The 19850-nt window shown below is 37.1% G+C and overlaps 3 protein-coding genes and 1 pseudogene across 3 annotated transcripts; 3 read left to right on the forward strand and 1 right to left on the reverse strand.

Moving 5' to 3' along the window:
* Positions 1-4105: 4105 nt before the first annotated feature.
* On the forward strand, positions 4106-9074 carry LOC106335015 (annotated as a pseudogene).
* Positions 9075-9395: 321 nt separating this feature from the next.
* On the forward strand, positions 9396-12616 carry LOC106329403 (pentatricopeptide repeat-containing protein At4g33170-like). The gene has a single exon (XM_013768051.1). The coding sequence runs from the start codon at positions 9467-9469 to the stop codon at positions 12431-12433; it is 2967 nt and encodes a 988-aa protein (XP_013623505.1). The 5' UTR covers positions 9396-9466; the 3' UTR covers positions 12434-12616.
* Positions 12617-12707: 91 nt separating this feature from the next.
* Positions 12708-13810, reverse strand: LOC106329404 (uncharacterized protein At4g33100-like). The gene is made up of 4 exons (XM_013768052.1): positions 13694-13810; positions 13341-13469; positions 13066-13150; positions 12708-12938 (listed from the first exon to the last, which is right to left on the reverse strand). The coding sequence occupies exons 2-4, from the start codon at positions 13433-13435 to the stop codon at positions 12843-12845; spliced, it is 276 nt and encodes a 91-aa protein (XP_013623506.1). The 5' UTR covers positions 13436-13469; positions 13694-13810; the 3' UTR covers positions 12708-12842.
* A 321-nt stretch (positions 13811-14131) lies between these two features.
* On the forward strand, positions 14132-18693 carry LOC106332415 (aminopeptidase M1-like). The gene is made up of 18 exons (XM_013770876.1): positions 14132-14365; positions 14691-14836; positions 14908-15010; positions 15130-15316; positions 15393-15486; positions 15557-15710; positions 15803-15907; positions 15993-16109; positions 16186-16299; positions 16397-16579; positions 16705-16990; positions 17063-17184; positions 17275-17372; positions 17499-17676; positions 17758-17872; positions 17947-18014; positions 18092-18247; positions 18341-18693. Exons 1-18 carry the CDS (start codon positions 14150-14152, stop codon positions 18518-18520), a joined length of 2622 nt encoding a protein of 873 aa, XP_013626330.1. The 5' UTR covers positions 14132-14149; the 3' UTR covers positions 18521-18693.
* The last annotated feature ends 1157 nt before the right edge of the window (positions 18694-19850 follow it).

Genomic DNA, 19850 nt, shown 5'->3' on the forward strand with positions numbered 1-19850 from the left:
TGAGCTGTAATTTCACTAGGCTTTTATATTAGTTTTGCATTTGATTCAAGTTTGAGTATAAGTTTGGGATTAAAATCAAGTTGTGGGTTAGTTTTGGTAAAAACCCCTTAAATATTTGCTTAAAAAATAAAAATAAGGTATTTCAAAAAGAAAAAAGAAAAAAAAAATAGGATTCAGACTTTTCTTTTTTTCGCTTCTCTTCTCTATTGTGTCAATCTTTTTGTGAGATTTCTCCTGCTTCAATGGTCCCATGTATTCTCTTCTTCATTTCGAAATGCTCCGAGCTCGGTTGATGATATGAAGAAGAAAGGGTATGGTGTACCATAAACTTGGCTGATGAAGCTCTGCATGGAGACTACGAGGAGGAGCTCATAAACATTATTGTTAATATTGTATATTTATTATATAAGATACTCATATATATATTTGTATATATTTAGTTTAGGAAACATCTCTAATATAAATATATATGTAACTCTAACCATTATTCTCATGAGAGTCAATACAATATTATTCACATCTTCTACTCTCATCACATTCTCTACATGGTATCAGAGCAGCAATGATCTTACGATCTGCTCGATTCCTGTTTTTCTTTTATTTTCTTCAAGCTACAGCGCTTCTTTATTTTTTGATTTCAAGCCATTGAGCTTCTATTATATTTTCTGTTAAGCTATATGCTTCCACCATTCATGTTCATGTGAACCTCTGAATCTAAGCCATTGAGCTTTTTGTTATTCAAGTCTACCATAGACCTCTGAATCCAAGCCTAGTGCTTCTTTATATTCATGCCTCATTTTTATCTTTATAATTCTTAAGCCATCGTGGCTTCACTTCCAAAATCAAAGCTTAATGCTTCTTGTTTTGTTTTTCTTAAAGCCATGGAGCTTCTTATTATTCATGTCTCCGAAGACCTCTGAATCTATTTCTTCTTTTTGAAAAAAAGAAGAAACAAACGATTTCTTTGTTCTATATTTTTTAGGTATTAGAAAAAAAAAACGTAAAAAAAAATGGTTTTGTTACCAAGCCAAAGTGCTTCCTATCATCATTCAAGCTCATCAAACGTGCCTCTGAATCTATAAGCCTTCGACCTTCTATTTTCTGTTTCCAAGCCAATGTGCTTCTTCTCCAACGAGCAACACTCCCTCTCCAACGAGCAACACTCCCTCATGTAAGTGTTTGCGCTACACATAGTGAACGAGAACACAACCACCAAAGGAGGCACATCATTATCATCTCTGTCCATTCACCTCCTCACAACCAACACCACCGTCTTCTCCTGCGTATCCAAATACTATAATGGCATGATTACTGAGGCAATCTCAAGCAGCTAATTCCGCTACAACTCCATTACCACCTTGAGATTGAGGGAGCGTATAGAAGGATCAAAGAAAATCATAAACATTATTGTTAATATTGTATATTTATTATATAAAATACTCATATATATTTGTATCAATCTACTTTAGGAAACATCTCTAATATAAATATATATGTAACTCTAACCATTATTCTCATAAGAGTCAATACAATATTATTCACATCTTCTACTCTCATCACATTCTCTAGAGCAGGTTCGAGCGCCGGTGTGGAGATGACGACTCGACGGCGAACAGATCCGAACTCGTGGTGTGGAAGAGGAAGATGGCACCAGTTGTTCAGTTAGAGTTAGATAGGTCTCGGACAGGAGATTACACAGCGTTGGACCGTTTCACAGTGGGTAAGATTTTTGTGGCCATTTTTGGCCAAAAAATCGGGTTCATAGATTTTTTTTGGATTGTGCTTAAAATTGAATGTGATCGGACAGTTCTATCAATTTAATTCAAAAACAACATGAAAACATGATAATTTGATGTATTGTTACAATATTCTATGGTCGGTCATGAAAGTGTTGCAGGAGAATTAAAACAATTGGAGGAAGAAGATGATTATAATTACGATTTTGCCATTATTAAAAAAACAAAAAAAAACAGAAAAAAATAAAATTAAACGTGGAACACTTAGGGCCTGATTGGTTCAAACGCAGCGGTTGCGGTTGCGGGAGTTTGCGGATGCGGGTGGTTGCGGTTTCTGGCGGTTTTAAGAGATTTGTACGACTGGTTCTGCGGTTAGAAATTGGTGCGTTTGCGGGATACTTATGACTGGTTAACTACCAAATACAGTAGCGATTAAATAATAAATTAACAATATTTACATTTTATTTAATTATAAAATATCAAAAATATAATATTATAATAAATATGAAAATTATATTTTGAAAGTTATAGTTTTAAATTTTTTAAAATTATAGAAAATATTTTTATTTTAAAATTTTATAAAAATAATTAAAATATAATAGATATATTTTAGTATTTTTATAATTCCAATTTTAAATTTTTATTGAATATTTTTATTTTTGTATTTATATGTTTTTAAAAAAAGGAAAAAAATTTATCTTCCCGCAACCGCAAACGCTGGCTGGAACGAGCTTTTGATTTTAAGAGGTTCGGAGCGGTTTGAAGCGATTTGTAGCGATTTGTATGATTGTTTCGAAACGCTGTCACATGCTACCAACCGCAAAAGCTGCGTTTGCGGGTGGTAGCTGGGAAACCAGTCAACACCTTAATCTGTTGTGTTAAAAACTCCCCTTACTAAACATCGGTATCAGTTTAATTGGTGTTTAAAGATTTTGATTTTGTTTTAAAATAAGTGATTGTTCTCATAATTTTAGGTGAAATTTAATGTCATTTGAAATTTTTGACCAATTATAAAATACTGATATCTTATTCATAAAATGTTTGGTAACCAAGTTAATATATACAAATGTATCTGATTTTTTTTTATTAAAAAGACTTAATACTAATTCCAGCATCCATATTTTTTTATATACAAAATATCATGAACAAGTTATACAAAATATGTAAAAATATATTCCAAAAAGCTTTGTGGAGATGGAGCATTGTGTTTTTTGTGTGTACAAAGTATCATAAACAAGTTAATTGGTGAAATTATTGAAGGTGAACCCTCCACGAAAACATGAACCCGTCCACGAGAACTTAATCATGTCCACAAGAACATGTCCACACTAAATCTACAATAACATGTTCACAAAACATGTCAGCAAGAACGTGTTTTCACCAAACTGTCTACACTATCTCATCCATAAGCATACTAAAATTGATAGACATAACAATATTATTATATAGATCTATATTATACGTTTTCGCATCAGTCAAGATTCACCAATCCACAACTCTATCATCCACGACACTTTGCATCAATCAACAACTCTTTCGTCCACAACATTTTTATTAATAAATTAAAATTTTAATTTTTTAGAAAATATCAAAGTATATATATGTATATATGGTTATCAAAATGTTATCTACAGTTTTTCGTCCATTTGATATTGGTTGTTAAATGATAAATTTATTATATATGAATGATTATTAGACATGTCAGGAAAAAGAAGATTTAAAATTTTGTTATGAAAAAGATGGATGAGTTTAAAGAGATGTTATGATAGATCAGATCCACGAGTCATCCGTCCAATTCACAAATCGTCTATCCCTAACTCACATGTCCACAAAATTAGAACACATGTCCAAACATTGTTTATCCACAAAAATTTATTTATTAGTTATTAAAATTATCAAAATGTATGTTAAAGTATAAAAAAATAAAATAAAGAACAAACTATTCCAAATATATTTATTTATGTATTTTAAATTTTGAAATACAGCCAAAATAAGATATAAGGGATGAATGTATAATAAAAATACAAAGACCTGCAATTCTTAAATATAAAATCGTTACACATTTTGTGTTCTATCGTTGTATTCTAAACCATTTGGTTACTCTAACCTAACCAGAGAAAAACAAGTAACTTAGCGTGAAAGCATAAGAGTCCGCAAAAAATACAGTTGTCCAAAAAAAGTATGCCAACTGGCTCAATGTGTCTTCACGCGTTAAAAAAATTTTAAATGTGTCTTATATGGTAAACGATTCTTTCGTTTCTAAATGGATCTTAAACATTCCAACCCAAATAATCCGAATCAATCCAAACCGAAAACCCAAAATCGAAATAGATCCGAATCGAGAACCCTAATGTCCAGCATTAGTCTCTCTAATAAAACCACACAATCCCGCAGTTATCTATTGGCTTCCTATTCACCACTCCATTTTCCCAAACCCTAATTTCTGCAGCTTGGAGTCTTTCAAGGTTTTTGGATTATATTATTATTTTTTTTAACGTTTTTCCTTTTACTAAGAGGATTATGATTCAGATTATTATTCTAATCCTATTAGAGATATGTCTTATTTTTTAGTATAAATATGGATATGATGATCTCTTGAGAAAAGTTTGATTGATTATTTGATTAAAGAAGTTGTGTGTTGCGTAGAACCGAACTTTCCTTAGACTAAAGCTAGCGAGGATGGAGGAAGGTGAAGAAGCCGCAGGGGCTGAATTGAAGCGCTGCTTATGGTCATCGAGCAATGCTGAGGATTGTACGATGGAGGAGGAGGACGATTCGCACCACAAGCGTGCCAAAGTGTGCTCTGCCCTTGCGTTAGCTCTCTCGCTAAACTCCCTTTTTTACTCACTGAATCTTGATAGAAACCAAGTTTGGAGCTGCCTCAGCTTTTGACCAACATCCTTTGAACTGTCATGAATCCTTTTTGAGTGTTATTTTGTTTGTTTCTTTTCGTTTTAGTGAATGCCGGCCTGCTTCCGGGATATCTTCAGATGCTTCTGGTTCGTCCATGGAGAAAACTGTTGCATCTTCTTCTCGGACAGATACTGCTATGTTCTGCCACAATTTCATCTTGAATCATGGTCGGAAAGATGATGATTCTCAAGTTCATATTGATTTGACTGATGATGACCTCTTACATGTGGTATACACACTCTTGCATTTTAAGATAAATCTTTTTCTTTTTATAGATTTTTTTGTAATTTTTTTTTTTTTCACTTTCAGGTGTTCTCGTTCTTGAATCACATCGACCTCTGTCGCTCTGCTATGGTATGTCGCCAGTGGAGAGTAGCTAGTGCTCATGAGGATTTTTGGAAGGTCTTCAACTTTCAAAATATGAGGATTTCTATCAAGCAGTGTAAGTTGTTCTTTTCAATACATAATGTTAAACATTGTCTTCTCTGTTATTTTGCTGTGTACACCTTGAAGGAACTCTGAGAATTGATATTGAGTCTTGGACTATTATACATTTGTTTGATATTTTTAGTGAATAGAATAAACTTGTATGTTGGTAACATTGGATGCATTCATTCTGCAACCTTTAATGGCCTCTCTAAGAGAGCTATGTTAACTCAAACTTGTATTTTCGCAAGACGTTAATATATAATTAGAGTAAAGTATAACCATTGGTTGCTTTTGTGTGGCAGTTGAAATCATGTGCCATCGCTATCCCAATGCAACTAAAGTGAATGTTTATGGTGTTCCTTCTGTCAGCAACAGTCTGGCTATGAAAGCAGCTACTACTTTGAGGTATCTGTCTTCTTTAGCCATGAATATGATTTCATAAATTAAACTTAAATCATATATATATCCATTTCGTCTGTTGTTTCAGGAACCTGGAGGTCTTAATTATAGGAAAAGTTCATGTCAGTGAGGAAATTTTCCAGGTATTGAGGGAGTGTAATAGCTTGAGGAGTGTGACCATAAGTGAGGCTCTTCTAGGAACTGGTCCTCAGGAAATACACCTAAGTCATGATCGGCTACGTGAACTTAAAATTATAAAATGTCGCGTTATGCGTTTGGCTATCAGGTGAAGTTGTTTTTTTTTTCCATTTGATTCTTATTGGTTTTTTTATTCTCAATTTTTATCTATCATATTAGGTGTCAGCAGCTCAGGTCTTTATCCTTAAAAGGAAGCAACACGGTACGGGCGATGCTTCACTGTCCACTCCTCCAACATCTTGACATAGCCTCGTGCCGTAAGCTCCTAGATGTTGTAATCCGTTCAGCTGTCACTTCGTGTCCTCTATTAGAATCGCTCGATGTTTCTAAATGTTCCAATCTCAGTAACGGGACTTTGCGTGAAATAGCCCAGGCTTGTGCTGGTCTCCGTATGCTTAATGCTTCAAGCTGCCCCAGTATATCTTTTGAGGTTTGTGTCATGTTATCTGCTATCTGCTGTCTCATACTTGTTTTCTGACTTGTTTGACCTTTTCTTCTTTGAAGTCAGTACATCTCCCCATGTTGACAGTTCTCAAGCTTCATAGATGTAGCTGTATAACATCAGTGTCTATGACTTGGATTGCCAACAGTCTAGCGCTGGAGGTCTGTGTCTGTTTTTTCTTTTTCTTTTTCCATATTCCACACACATACACATGCACACTGTTCTACAACCTTTAACTAAAGACCACTGTTTCCAGTTAAGTTAATCTCACATATCATCTAATTACAGGTTTTGGAGCTTGATAATTGCACCATGTTGACATCTGCCGCGTTGCATCTCTCCTTCTTGCGGAGTTTAAGCCTAGTAAATTGCCCCAGGTATAGCCTTCATCTTTTGTTTTTCTCTGGAAAAGTTTTGCCATCATTTCACACAAGTGTCCTCTTTTCCCTGTGTGTAACAGATTAACAGAGCTGAACTTGCAAAGCACCATGCTTTCATCAATCACTGTTTCAAAGTGTCCAGCTCTTTGCCGAGTCACAATCACTTCCAACGCCCTACGAGTATGCACTGCACTTAGTTATCATGATTTGTTAATACAGTTTTGTTCTAAATAACCCGTTAACATTTCTTCATTTTTGGTGCAGAGATTAGCTATCAAGAAACAGGAGAATTTGACAACATTAGTTCTGCAATGCCAGTCCTTGCAAGAAGTGGATCTCACTGGTTGTAAATCACTGTCCAACACTGTATTTAGTGATGATGGTGGATGCCCAATGCTCAAGTCATTAATTCTTGACAACTGTGAGGTGTGTGATCCAGTTTCTTCTTGTTCTTTTGGCGGCAACTAACTGCTATTTTATCTGATAAACATAGTGAAATATATATAGTTAATTAAAGCAGTACTGGCTCATATTTTAATGTTTTTCTAAAGCTTCTGTCATCTTTCAGAGCTTAACAGAAGTGAGATTCTGCAACTCATCGTTGTCTAGTCTGTCCCTTGTTGGTTGTCGTGCTGTTACTTCTCTTGCGTTGAAGTGCCCTCGCTTAGAGCAGATCTGTTTGGATGGATGTGATAATCTTGAAACTGTATTCTTCAAGCCTGTGAGTGTTTCTTCTCTCATATCACAAAACTGACTTTTCTTAACTGAAGGATTTATTACTTCTCCCTTGAACGTTATGGTTGTGATTAGGTTGCGGTCCGGTCTCTAAATCTAGGAATATGCCCAAAACTGAGTGTGCTCAGTATCGAAGCGCCTTATATGGTGTCCCTTGACTTGAAATGTTTCGGTAGACTGTCTGAATCATCCATCATTTGTCCTTTATTAACATCTTTAGATGCGTCTTTCTGCGGGTAATCATTTATTGTTTGTTATAATTCATTTTCACGACTTATGCTAATCAACTCTGCTTCTTGTCCACTAATTGAGTCACTGCTGCTAATGTCCTGCTCCTCTATAGGCTCTGATGCCTTTTCTTCCTTGAAAGGCCTCCAAAATTTGATTGTTCTTGATTTGTCGTATACTTGCGTGATGAATCTGGAGCCCATCTTCAAGTCTTGTATTCAACTGAAGGTAGTTAAGACCTTATGACTTGTATAATGTTTTCTTTCTGTCTGCAGTAGAGCATATATACTTATTATTCATTTCATGAGAACTTCTTCATATTTTATTGTTTAGGTACTCAAACTACAGGCCTGCAAAGATCTTACTGACTCATCATTGGAGCCTCTATACAAAGAAGGTGCATTACCCGCACTTGAAGAGTTGGACCTGTCTTATGGAACTCTCTGTCAGACTACCATAGATAATCTACTTGCCTGCTGCACACACTTGACCCATTTGAGCTTGAACGGCTGTGTTAACATGCATGACCTTGATTACTTTGGTGTATACAATTCTAGTGAGAATACTCAAGAATCATCCAACCGGTTACTGCAAAACCTCAACTGTGTGGGTTGCCCCAATATCAGAAAAGTGTTGATACCACCTGCAGCTCGGTTTGATCATTTATCGTCACTGAACCTTTCTCTATCGGTCCATTTAGAGGAGGTTGATCTCGCTTGTTCCAACCTGGTCAAACTTAATCTAAGGTATGAGAGGGTTTACAAGTTGTAATATGACTTTGTTTCTTTAGTTCTCACAGAAAAAGATTGGTGTTACTCCATTTGCTAATTAAATTTAAATTCAAAAAATGGATTGTATAGCAACTGTTGCTCTCTGGAAGTACTGAAGCTTGGCTGTCCAAGATTGTCTACTCTCTTTCTTCAGGTAATGGTTTTATTCCACAGTTATATCTTAATTGTTTTGGTTTTAAGCTAGTTAAATCACATGGGTTTATATATGTTCAAGATATATATATCTATAGTTCCAGTACTTGTGCACTAAACACATTTTGACACCTCTGTCTTTGGTAGTCATGTAAAATGGATGAAGCAGGAGTTGAAGCAGCTATATCCGGATGCTGCTCACTAGAGATACTGGATCTCCGTTTCTGTCCAAAGGTATTATTAGTAGGGAGTGTTTACTTCGGTATCAAAGTTAAACAAATAATCCATGGATCATAAAAGGGACTTTAAAACTTTGAAAACCATCTCTTTGTGATTTAACAGATATCTTCAGTGAGCATGGCGAGGTTCCAAACAGTGTGCCCTAGTTTGAAGCGCGTCTGCAGCAGTCCTAATCTTTTGAAAGACCAGGAGTTTGCATGGAATGTTTTATACAACCTCTAAAATTATACTAAATGCTATGATGTGTGTCAGTGTGTGGTGTTTGAGATGTAACTAATGGGTCCAAGTCTCGAGTTTCAGTAGTGCTTCTAGGCCTCTGGAGTCTGGAGACTGGAGCTATGGCCTTGTGTTGTGTGATGACACAAAAATCTTTACTTTTTTTTTGTATTTGCTTTGACTACATCGCTGCTACTGATGTAATAATATTATTCAACATATATGGAATAGTTTATATGGAGAGCCTAATTGAAATCCCTCGATTTTCTTCTCGATAATAGAGTAAGCTATTAGAGCAAAATTTAGTTACTCTATTTTCGTGGAAATTACAGAGGAAAAAAATAGGTTTGGGTTGGAGATGATCTAATGGATTGCTCCAAATATGCTGTGATTACCATCCCAATCAATATGATTACCATCTCAATCAAAATATGATAAGTCCATTTTTTTGTTTTCTTTCAGTAATGTTAGTGAAAAATTACACTTGAATAAATGTAAGTTCAGACTCTTTTCATCATTCCTCATATTCTTTCTCTGACGAGAAGGGTAGCGTAGAGATATGTCTCTAGATTCGTGACGTGCAAGAAACGTCGCTCATCTTCAAAAGGCTACATTTTTAAACTTACCATGCAAGCAAGCCTCAAAGCCATCCCTTTCTCCTTCCACAGACCTCCCAGATTCTACTATCTCCTCTCTTCTCATTCTTTCTCTCCTTTTCTTCTCACTTCTACTAATTCACCATTTTCTTCTTCTCCTTCTTCTTCTTCTTCCTCACAATGGTTCGGCTTTCTACGCCATGCCATCTCTTCCTCGGACTTGAGGCTCGGGAAATGCACGCACGCACGTATCCTAACCTCCGAAGAAAACCCAGAACGTTTCTTAATCAACAACCTCATCACAATGTACTCAAAGTGCGGATCACTCACTCACGCTCGCCGAGTGTTCGATAAAATGCCTGAAAGAGACCTCGTTTCCTGGAACTCTATTTTAGCAGCATATGCCCAGTCTTACGAACATGTTATCGACAGCACCGAAGAGGGTTTTGTTCTTTTCCGGAGTTTACGACAGAACGTTGTGTTCACCAGTCGAATGACTTTGGCTCCTCTGTTGAAACTCTGTTTGTGTTCTGGATATGTGTGGGCTTCAGAGGCAGTTCATGGGTACGCTTGCAAAATCGGTTTGGACAGTGATGAGTTTGTTGCCGGAGCTCTTGTCAATATATATCTGAAGTTTGGTAAGGTTAAGGAAGGTAGGGTTTTGTTTGAGGAGATGCCTGGTAGAGATGTGGTGCTATGGAACTTGATGTTGAAGGCTTATCTTGATATGGGTTTTAAAGAAGAGGCAGTTGAACTCTCTTCTGCATTCCATAAAAGTGGCTTGCATCCCAATGGAATCACTTTGCGTTTACTTGATAGAGTTTCTGGTGATGATTCTGAAGGAAGACAAGTGAATGGTAATGATGCTTCCGAAATACGATCCAAGAACCAGATATTAACTAAGTATCTCCAGGGAAGTCAGTACTCATCTCTTCTCCAATGTTTTGCGGATATGGTTGATTCCAACTTGGAATGTGACAGTGTCACATTTGTTTTGGTGTTATCTACAGCTGTTAGGTTAGATAGTTTAGCATTAGGGAAGCAAGTTCATTCTATGGCATTGAAGTTGGGTTTTGATTTGATGCTCACTGTGGCGAATAGTCTAATAAACATGTACTGTAAGCTGAGAAAAGTCGGCTACGCTAGGACTGTTTTTAACAGTATGAGTGAACGAGATTCGATTTCGTGGAACTCAGTTATCTCCGGGTTTGCTCAAAGTGGCCTAGAAGTGGAAGCAGTGTGTCTGTTTATGGAGCTCTTACGTTGTGGCCTCACACCAGACCATTATACCCTAACCAGTGTTCTAAAAGCAACTTCTTCTCTCTCGTTGAATAAACAAGTTCATGTTCATGCAATTAAAACCAATAACGTTGGTGACAGTTTTGTCTCTACTGCTCTGATAGACGCCTACTCTCGGAACAAGTGTATGAAAGAGGCAGAGGTTTTGTTCTCGAGGAACAGTTTCGATCTCGTCGCTTGTAATGCCATGATGTCTGGTTACACCCAGAGTAATGACGGCGACAAGACTCTGAAGCTCTTTGCTTTGATGCATAAACAGGGAGATAGGTCTGATGATTTCACGCTTGCAACAGTGGTTAAGACATGTGGTTCCTTGTTTGCAATGAATCAAGGAAAGCAAGTCCATGCTTATGCAATCAAATCCGGATACAACTTAGATCTATGGGTCAGCAGTGGGGTGTTGGACATGTACGTAAAATGTGGCGATATGAAGGCAGCACATGTTGCTTTCAATTGCATTGCTGCGCCGGACGATGTTGCTTGGACAACTATGATATCAGGATGCATAGAGAACGGAGAAGAAGAGCGAGCTTTCCATGTGTATAGCCAGATGAGACTCATGGGAGTGTTACCTGATGAGTTTACAATAGCCACACTTGCGAAAGCAAGTTCTTGTTTAACAGCATTAGAACAGGGGCGTCAGATTCATGCAAATGCCCTCAAGCTGAACTGCTCAGGTGATCCTTTCGTTGGAACTTCACTTGTGGACATGTATGCTAAATGTGGAAGCATCGACGACGCTTTTTCTTTGTTTAAAAGGATTGAGATGAGGAACATCGCCGCCTGGAACGCGATGTTGGTAGGATTAGCTCAACATGGGGAAGGCAAAGAAGCGCTCCATCTTTTTGAACAGATGAGATCTTTAGGTATAAAACCTGATAAGGTCACCTTCATCGGTGTTCTCTCTGCTTGCAGTCACTCAGGTTTAGTATCCGAGGCATACAAGCAGATCAAGTCAATGGATCGAGACTACGGCATTAAACCTGAAATAGAACACTACTCTTGTTTAGCTGACGCGCTTGGCCGTGCTGGACTTGTCCGAGAGGCTGAGAAACTGATCGAGTCGATGTCCCTGGAAGCTTCAGCGTCAATGTACAGAGCTCTTCTTGCAGCTTGCAGAGTTCAAGGGGACACAGAGACAGGGAAGAGAGTGGCCACTAAGCTTTTGGAGCTAGAGCCATCGGATTCATCAGCTTATGTGCTTTTATCAAACATGTACGCTGCTGCTTCCAAATGGACTGAGGTGAAACTTGCCAGGACGATGATGAGAGGGCAAAACGTGAAGAAAGACCCTGGTTTCAGTTGGATCGAGGTGAAAAACAAGATCCATCTATTTGTTGTGGACGATAGATCAAACCCTCAAGCCGAGTTGATATACAGGAAGGTTAAAGATGTGATCAGAGACATTAAACAAGAAGGGTATGTTCCTGAGACGGATTACACACTTGTGGATGTGGAGGAAGAGGAGAAAGAGAGGGCGTTGTACTACCACAGCGAGAAGCTGGCTGTTGCTTTCGGGCTTATGAGCACTCCTCCAGCCACACCGATCCGTGTCATAAAGAATCTTCGCGTCTGTGGAGATTGCCACAATGCGATGAAGTATATAGCGAAAGTGTATGGTAGAGAGATTGTACTGAGAGATGCAAACCGGTTTCATAGGTTCAAGGATGGTAAATGCTCATGTGGTGATTTTTGGTAGTTTGGAAGGTTGGACAGAGATTAAGTTTTTGATTTACTCAATAGATTGTAATTCAAGTTACACTGCATTATCTTGAGAAGAATACACACAAGTATCTTGTTTCCAGCTCCTCCAACGCAGTTTATGTCTCCTTTCTCCTGTATTTCTCCGGTATAAATCATGAGACATCGCAGGAGGCAACATCTTTAGTCTTCTTGCTATCTATAAATAAAGTATATATTTCTTCAATGAATAATCAGTAAGTGATTTTATTTTTGAGGCTTTGTGGGTCAAATAAAGAAAGACAACATTCTCCTTCTACTTTGATTAGTACTTGTATGCTAGCGCTATCCTATAAAAAAAAGAGTTGCTCAATGGAGCTGTTTCAAAGAGACAATGTCATTGAGAAACATTAAGTGGTCAAGCGTCATCATCGACTGGATTCTTTTGAATCAGCTTGCTTTGTTTGAATCAGCTCACTATCAACCTCCAACATGCGAGTGAGAATTTTACCATCTAAATTCTCCTGTTTGAATACATGAAAAAACAAAACTACTCAGAAAGAGAAGTTTATGGAATTGATTAAGATGATCAGACAAAAACATGAATATAGCTGACGAAGAAGAAGAAGAGAAGTAGAGTGGGTGAGTTACCGAGAGACATTCTCTGTACTTATTCCACTCAGCAACACACTCTTCTTTATCCCATTGCCCTTTAACAAACTTCTCTGAGTACCATCTGCAGAATCAAAGATAAAAGGATGCAACTAACTTTCAATGGTTTTGGATCACTAACCAAAAGATTTCATATAAAGGGAAGTACTTGAATCAAAAGACCATATATCCCTCAAAAGATCCCATTTTGGTTCACCATTGCTAGCTACTAAACACTTAAACAAACACTAGAGAAAGGAAAAAGGAAAACTCACTTATTGAAGCAGTTGTGGTAAGCAGTTCGCAAATCTGCGCAGGGAGAAGTAGAGGAGCGAGTTGAAGTTGAATCCTTTTTCTTCAACAAGCCCATTGTTTCAGTCACTTGTGACTTTTGAGCTTAGTACCTATATACGTAGTTCAAAAACTTATTATCAATTCGAAGAAATAAAGAAAAATGTGAAACACAAGAATCTTATAAAAGCTTCATCAAGAAGCATGGATCCTTTCACAATGACGAAAGAATTTTATTTGTCAAATATTGTACTCATAATTAATATAATGATCTCTCTTCAAAGAGCAAACAAACATACATCAAATATAGATGAAAGTCAAGAAGGAGAAATGTTACCCTGAACAGATCGGAACAGGTGGAAGACTAAATTTGATTAGACAGGACAAAGAAGAAGAAGATGTCTGAATCTAAACCCGTAAACCTCAGCCTCGACGACGCCTGAAGCTTCGGAGATCGGAGGAGTGTGGGAAAATCCAAACGACGCCGTTTTACGGCAGATAAAAGCACTATGCAAAGCCCATTAGCAGATTGAGCCCAGACTGTTTAGCCCTGTTTATTCTCGTGGGACCAACATTGTCAACGTCAAACGTTACACGAACTGGAATCACTTCTGGTCATGTCATTATCGAGCGTGGCGTTACATCAAGAGTTTTCTTATATCAAACACTTTTTTGCATTTTTTTTTTTTTTGGTTTAAGGTTAAGAGCCCTTTAGTTTTCGGCTCTATATATAAAGCCTCCCTCCGTAAGAGAAAAAAAAACACACACACAGTAATCATTCCTTTGCACGATAATGGATAAGTTCAAAGGTCAACCTCGTCTCCCTAAGTTCGCCGTCCCAAAACGATACGATCTCCGTCTCATTCCCGATCTCATCGTCTGTACTTTCACCGGAACAGTCTCCATCGACGTAGATATTGTCGCAGATACTCGCTTCATCGTTCTCAACGCAGCTGATATCTCAGTCAATGATGATTCCGTCTCCTTCACGCCTCTTACCTCCTCTAAGGTATATATTATATATACAACACTCAGCTGATCTATTCCGATAACGTGGTTAGGTATCACGGTCTTGATGATGCTTTGGTCGTTGAGTAAGTAGTGCTGTTAGATATATTTTCATGATTAGCTTCTCATTTTGACCTTTAGTCAGCTGTCATGTGGATTGGATTTAATGGAGAAAATATTGGATTGTGTTGAGTTTATATGTGCCTACTTCATATATCAATATATCATTCAGACAGTAGAATCATTTACATCTTGTTGCTTCTTATGTTTCTTGTCTGAAAATCGAGGGGTTTAATATGTATTATTATTATTTTTTGGTTAAGCAGGCCCTTGCAGCTTCCAAAGTTGTCCTGTTTGAGGAGGATGAGATTCTGGTGCTCGAATTTACCGAGATTCTTCCCCATGGAGTTGGAGTTCTACAACTTGGGTTCAGTGGTATACTCAATGACAAACTGAAGGGATTTTACAAAAGGTAAATGTTTAAGTAATAAATTTAAATTGATATGGGTTAGTAGGACTAACTTTTTTTTATCCTTGGTGCAGTACCTATGAACATAACGGTGAGAAGAAGAATATGGCAGTTACTCAGTTTGAACCAGCTGATGCTAGGAAATGCTTCCCATGCTGGGATGAACCTGCTTGCAAGGTTTACATTCTACATGTTCTTTCTATTTACTTCTTCTTTCATCCGCATGAGGATATCAATAGTGGCATATTGTTTTTTCTTATGTCTTTATCTACCTATATTGACAAATTTTGTGACAGGCTACCTTCAAGATCACACTAGAGGTACCGGCTGAATTAGTGGCTCTCTCTAATATGCCCATCGTGGACGAGAAAGTTGATGGGAATGTGAAGGTTGTATCTTATCAAGAGTCACCAATTATGTCTACATATTTGGTAGCGATTGTTGTCGGTTTGTTTGACTACGTGGAAGATCATACATCCGATGGTAATATATATTCATTTTATCCCCTATTATCTTCCATATTGTTAAAGGACTAAATCAAGTTTCATCTTTTTCTCAGGGATCAAAGTGAGAGTGTACTGTCAAGTGGGCAAAGCTGACCAAGGGAAATTTGCATTGCATGTTGGTGCAAAAACTTTGGATCTGTTCAAAGAGTACGTCCCTTTATCAACTTTTAGGCTTGTGTGATATTCATTGTAAAAATTACTCCAAATATTCTTGCAGGTACTTTGCTGTGCCATATCCTCTTCCCAAAATGGATATGATTGCGATACCGGATTTTGCTGCTGGAGCTATGGAGAATTATGGTTTAGTAACATACCGTGAAACTGTTCTTCTCTATGATGAGCAACATTCAGCAGCTTCTAACAAACAGAGAGTACTGCAAACATTTTCTAAATATCCTCTTAGAAGAATCTTTCCTTGTGTGCTTTTGCGCAATTTTCTAAAGCTTTTAATTTATCATGCTAGGTTGCAATTGTAGTTGCCCATGAACTGGCCCACCAGTGGTTTGGTAATCTTGTCACTATGGAGTGGTGGACTCATCTATGGCTGAATGAGGGTTTTGCTACTTGGGTACATTACAAAATCTATGTCTTTGTATAAACAAAATGTTTTGAGTTTTGTTGTGAATGTAACGTTTCTCTTTTATCTATTTCAGGTCAGCTACTTGGCTATTGATAGTTTGTTCCCTGAATGGAAAATTTGGACTCAGTTTCTAGACGAATCTACTGATGGTCTAAGGCTAGATGGGCTTGAGGAGTCTCACCCCATAGAGGTAACCAAAACAAGTATCTATGTTTGTATGTGGCAGTGGCTCATCCAACTATACCATATTATGAAAATGTCCTCAGGTGGAGGTTAATCACGTTGCTGAAATTGACGAAATATTTGACGCAATAAGCTACATGAAGGGTGCATCTGTCATCCGCATGCTACAAAGCTATCTTGGTGCTGAAGTTTTTCAGGTTCTGCTCATGCCCATTTTTATTCTCTTACAAAAGCAATTTTAGGACTATTGAGCTCTGACGTCTCCAAAATTTCTTACCCTACTTTGGTGAGCAGAAGTCGCTTGCTGCATACGTAAAAAATCACGCTTACTCAAACGCAAAGACAGAAGACCTCTGGTCTGCTTTGGAAGCAGAATCAGGAGAACCTGTGAACAAGCTCATGAGTTTTTGGACAAAACAAACAGGATATCCTGTTGTCTCAGCCAAAATCACAGATGGAAAATTGGAACTTGAGCAGGTTCATACACTCATTTCCCTTGCTGGATGTATTACTTATAAGCGTTTTAACCTCCCCTTAGGTTGGAGGCTCATTATGATATCTTTTGTATGATCAACTAACTATATTTAATGTTTAAATTACAGTCTCGTTTCCTGTCAAGCGGTTCTCCTGTGGAAGGACAATGGATAGTGCCTGTAACTTTGTGCTGTGGTTCATATGACATGCGCAAAAACTTCTTGTTGGAATCCAAATCTGGAGTATATGATCTAAAGGAGTTATTGGGCTCCTCCATCGGTGATGGTAGTGGTACGTGGATAAAAATCAATGTCGATCAGGCTGGATTCTACAGGGTGAAATATGATGACACCCTTGCCGCTGGACTCAGAAAGGCAACAGAGAACCAAAGCTTGACCTCTATTGATAGATATGGTAATGCAACCTTTTAAAGATTTGTTTTTCTTGTTGGCATCATGTAAATTATGTCTTTTTTTTCTTTCACAGGTATTTTGGATGATTCTTTCGCACTTTCTATGGCTCGTCAGCAATCTTTGGCTTCTTTGCTCACTTTGATTAGTGCTTACAAGAAGGAACTTGACTATACTGTGATGTCAAACCTCATTGTTGTAAGAATCTTTTTGTTTTGTTTTGTTTTTGATCTTCCCTTATTCATTAGTTATGCTTTAGCCTATGGCTCTGACTCTTCCTCCATACAGATAAGCTACAAACTTGTGAAGATTGCAGCAGATGCAAATCTAGAACTGATGTCTGAGATTAAACAACTTTTCGTTGGTGTTTTCCAATTTGCTGCAGGGTAAGTTGTTTTACCCATCTACAGAATTTAGACTTATCAACAACAAAAAGGTATATTTTAACTTGATGTTCTATTTACCAATGAAAAAGGAAAACTAGGTTGTTACAATGTTCATTGTTGTTACAGGAAACTAGGTTGGGACCCAAAACAAGGGGAGAGCCATCTAGATGCTATGCTGAGAGGGGAAGTTCTAACTGCACTTGCTGTGTTTGGGCATGATGAGACACGGAAGGAAGCAACTCGGAGATTTGATGCATTCTTAGCTGATAGGAACACTTCACTTCTGCCTCCTGACCTTAGAAGAGTTTGTTTCTTATAACATAATCCAATTAAACTTTGAAATTGGAAATGGTGACCTTATGATTGAACTGTACGTGTTTGGCAGGCTGCTTATGTTGCTGTAATGCAGAGAGCCAACAAGTCAGACAAGTCTGGTTATGAGTCTCTTCTGAGAGTTTATAGGGAAACAGAAATGAGCGAGGAGAAAACAAGAATCCTAGGTAACTAATCTCTCAATAGAAAAACGAATTTAAATTTGTCATTTCAATTGCTAATGTTTTTTTTTTTCTTGCAGGTTCTTTAGCATGTTGCCCTGACCCCAGTATAGTTCAAGATGTTCTTAACTTTGTATTGTCTGATGAGGTGGTACATACATAGTAATGATTTTACTTTCAACTCTGTATATTAGTGAATAATCAATATTATTGATAATTATCCAGGTCCGTAATCAAGATGCACTTTATGGGCTCTACGGTGTAAGTTGGGAAGGACGTGAAGGAGCCTGGAAATGGCTACAGGAGAAGTGGGAGTACGTTGAGGAGACATGGGGTTCTGGATTTCTCATAACACGCTTCATAAGTGCAGTTGTATCACCGGTTTGTTCTTCTTTCATTCGTCCATACTCCATACACATCTCTTGATTTTTTTATGTTCTGTCACTGATTCCTCTTTATGTCCATTTGTCACAGTTTGCGTCGTTTGAGAAAGCGAAAGAAGTGGAGGAGTTTTTTGCAATGAGATCAAAGCCTTCGATGGCAAGAACCTTGAAGCAGAGCATTGAAAGGGTTCATATTAATGCTAATTGGGTGGAGAGTATCAGGAAGGAAGACAATCTCACTCAGCTAGTTGCTCACCTCTCTTCAAACTAAAAGTTTTTACTCTTTTAATGTTGGGTTATCTCCCTGAGTTAACTAAAAAACATGTTTGCGCTATGCAAACCTTTTTGTTGTTTCTTCTTCTCAACACAGAATCTGAAGTTTCTTTCAAACTTTGAATTTGCCATCAACAAAGTTTCCCTTCTCTATGTACAGTTTTAAGGATGATAAGGGCCATTGCTTACTGTAGTTTTATCTACAGGAATAACTCTTTGGTTCATTCTCTGTAAAGCAACTAACAACTAAGCTTGCATTAAAGAAGAGAGAAATCAGTTATATATGCCAATGCCATGCTATCTTCAAAAATTTCTAACACAAAAATCAATATACTTGCTTTTGTGACTATTATATTCATTTTTCAATTATGTTTATATACCATTACCAGTCACTCTGTCTCGAGTTGAATCTATAAAACATAAAAGTTCAAAAAAAATATTTATAAAAAAATGTCATGCACAAAACTCAAAATCTTGCATTTTGCTATAGTCATAGATAGTCTTATAGGTAGTTTTGAATGTATATAACTTAAAGCTTCACTGAAATCAATACCAAGAACAATAAATATTTTTTTAAAGATCATTTGTAGCATGTCTTGTATACTTTTTTGACTAAAGGCTTATTATGTGTTGTATACTTATAAGTATGAAAACAAGAATACGATTAGTATAACATAACATTTTTTTAGAGATAGTAAAGTTGATATAAAACAAGAATAAAATCAAACTTGGTAATTTTAGAAGTTTCTTAAATCTCTGTGCACCACTAAAAAAGACCAGTATTTGTTAGGTCGGATGTAGTTCGGCCAATACAACTATCATAAGCGCAAATATTAAGTATGTATTCATAAAAAATATTGAATTTTGAGGTTAATATAAATATGGATCTAAGGGACTGTAAATTTATTCACACATAATCAATATACAAACTCTAAATAAGTATTTGTCTTAATTCGTTTTCTCTTTTGAGTTTATTTGCTTTCTTCGAGTTGATTCTTTCGTAAAAAAAAAACTTTGTTAGAAATATGAGAGAAGTGTTGCTTTGAAAGTTGTGTCTTTCTCATTAGCTCTCACTATCAATATATAGTGGAGGTTCATAAGGGTTTACACAAAAGAGAGAATCTACACATTTAATACATTTGACTACAAATATCTAGACTTGGTCAAAGCTCATAAATGCTCCGGTTGAATGAGTCTTCATCTTGACTAGTCTTGGTCGGATGTAGACGGACCGGAGACGGGTGTAGACGGACCGGATAGTCGGGTCAGATGTAAACCTCCTTAATGGTTAATGGCAATCCACATATCCATATCATGGATTTATAACA

Source organism: Brassica oleracea, chromosome C3 (assembly GCF_000695525.1).
Source record: "Brassica oleracea var. oleracea cultivar TO1000 chromosome C3, BOL, whole genome shotgun sequence".
NCBI lineage: Eukaryota > Viridiplantae > Streptophyta > Magnoliopsida > Brassicales > Brassicaceae > Brassica > Brassica oleracea.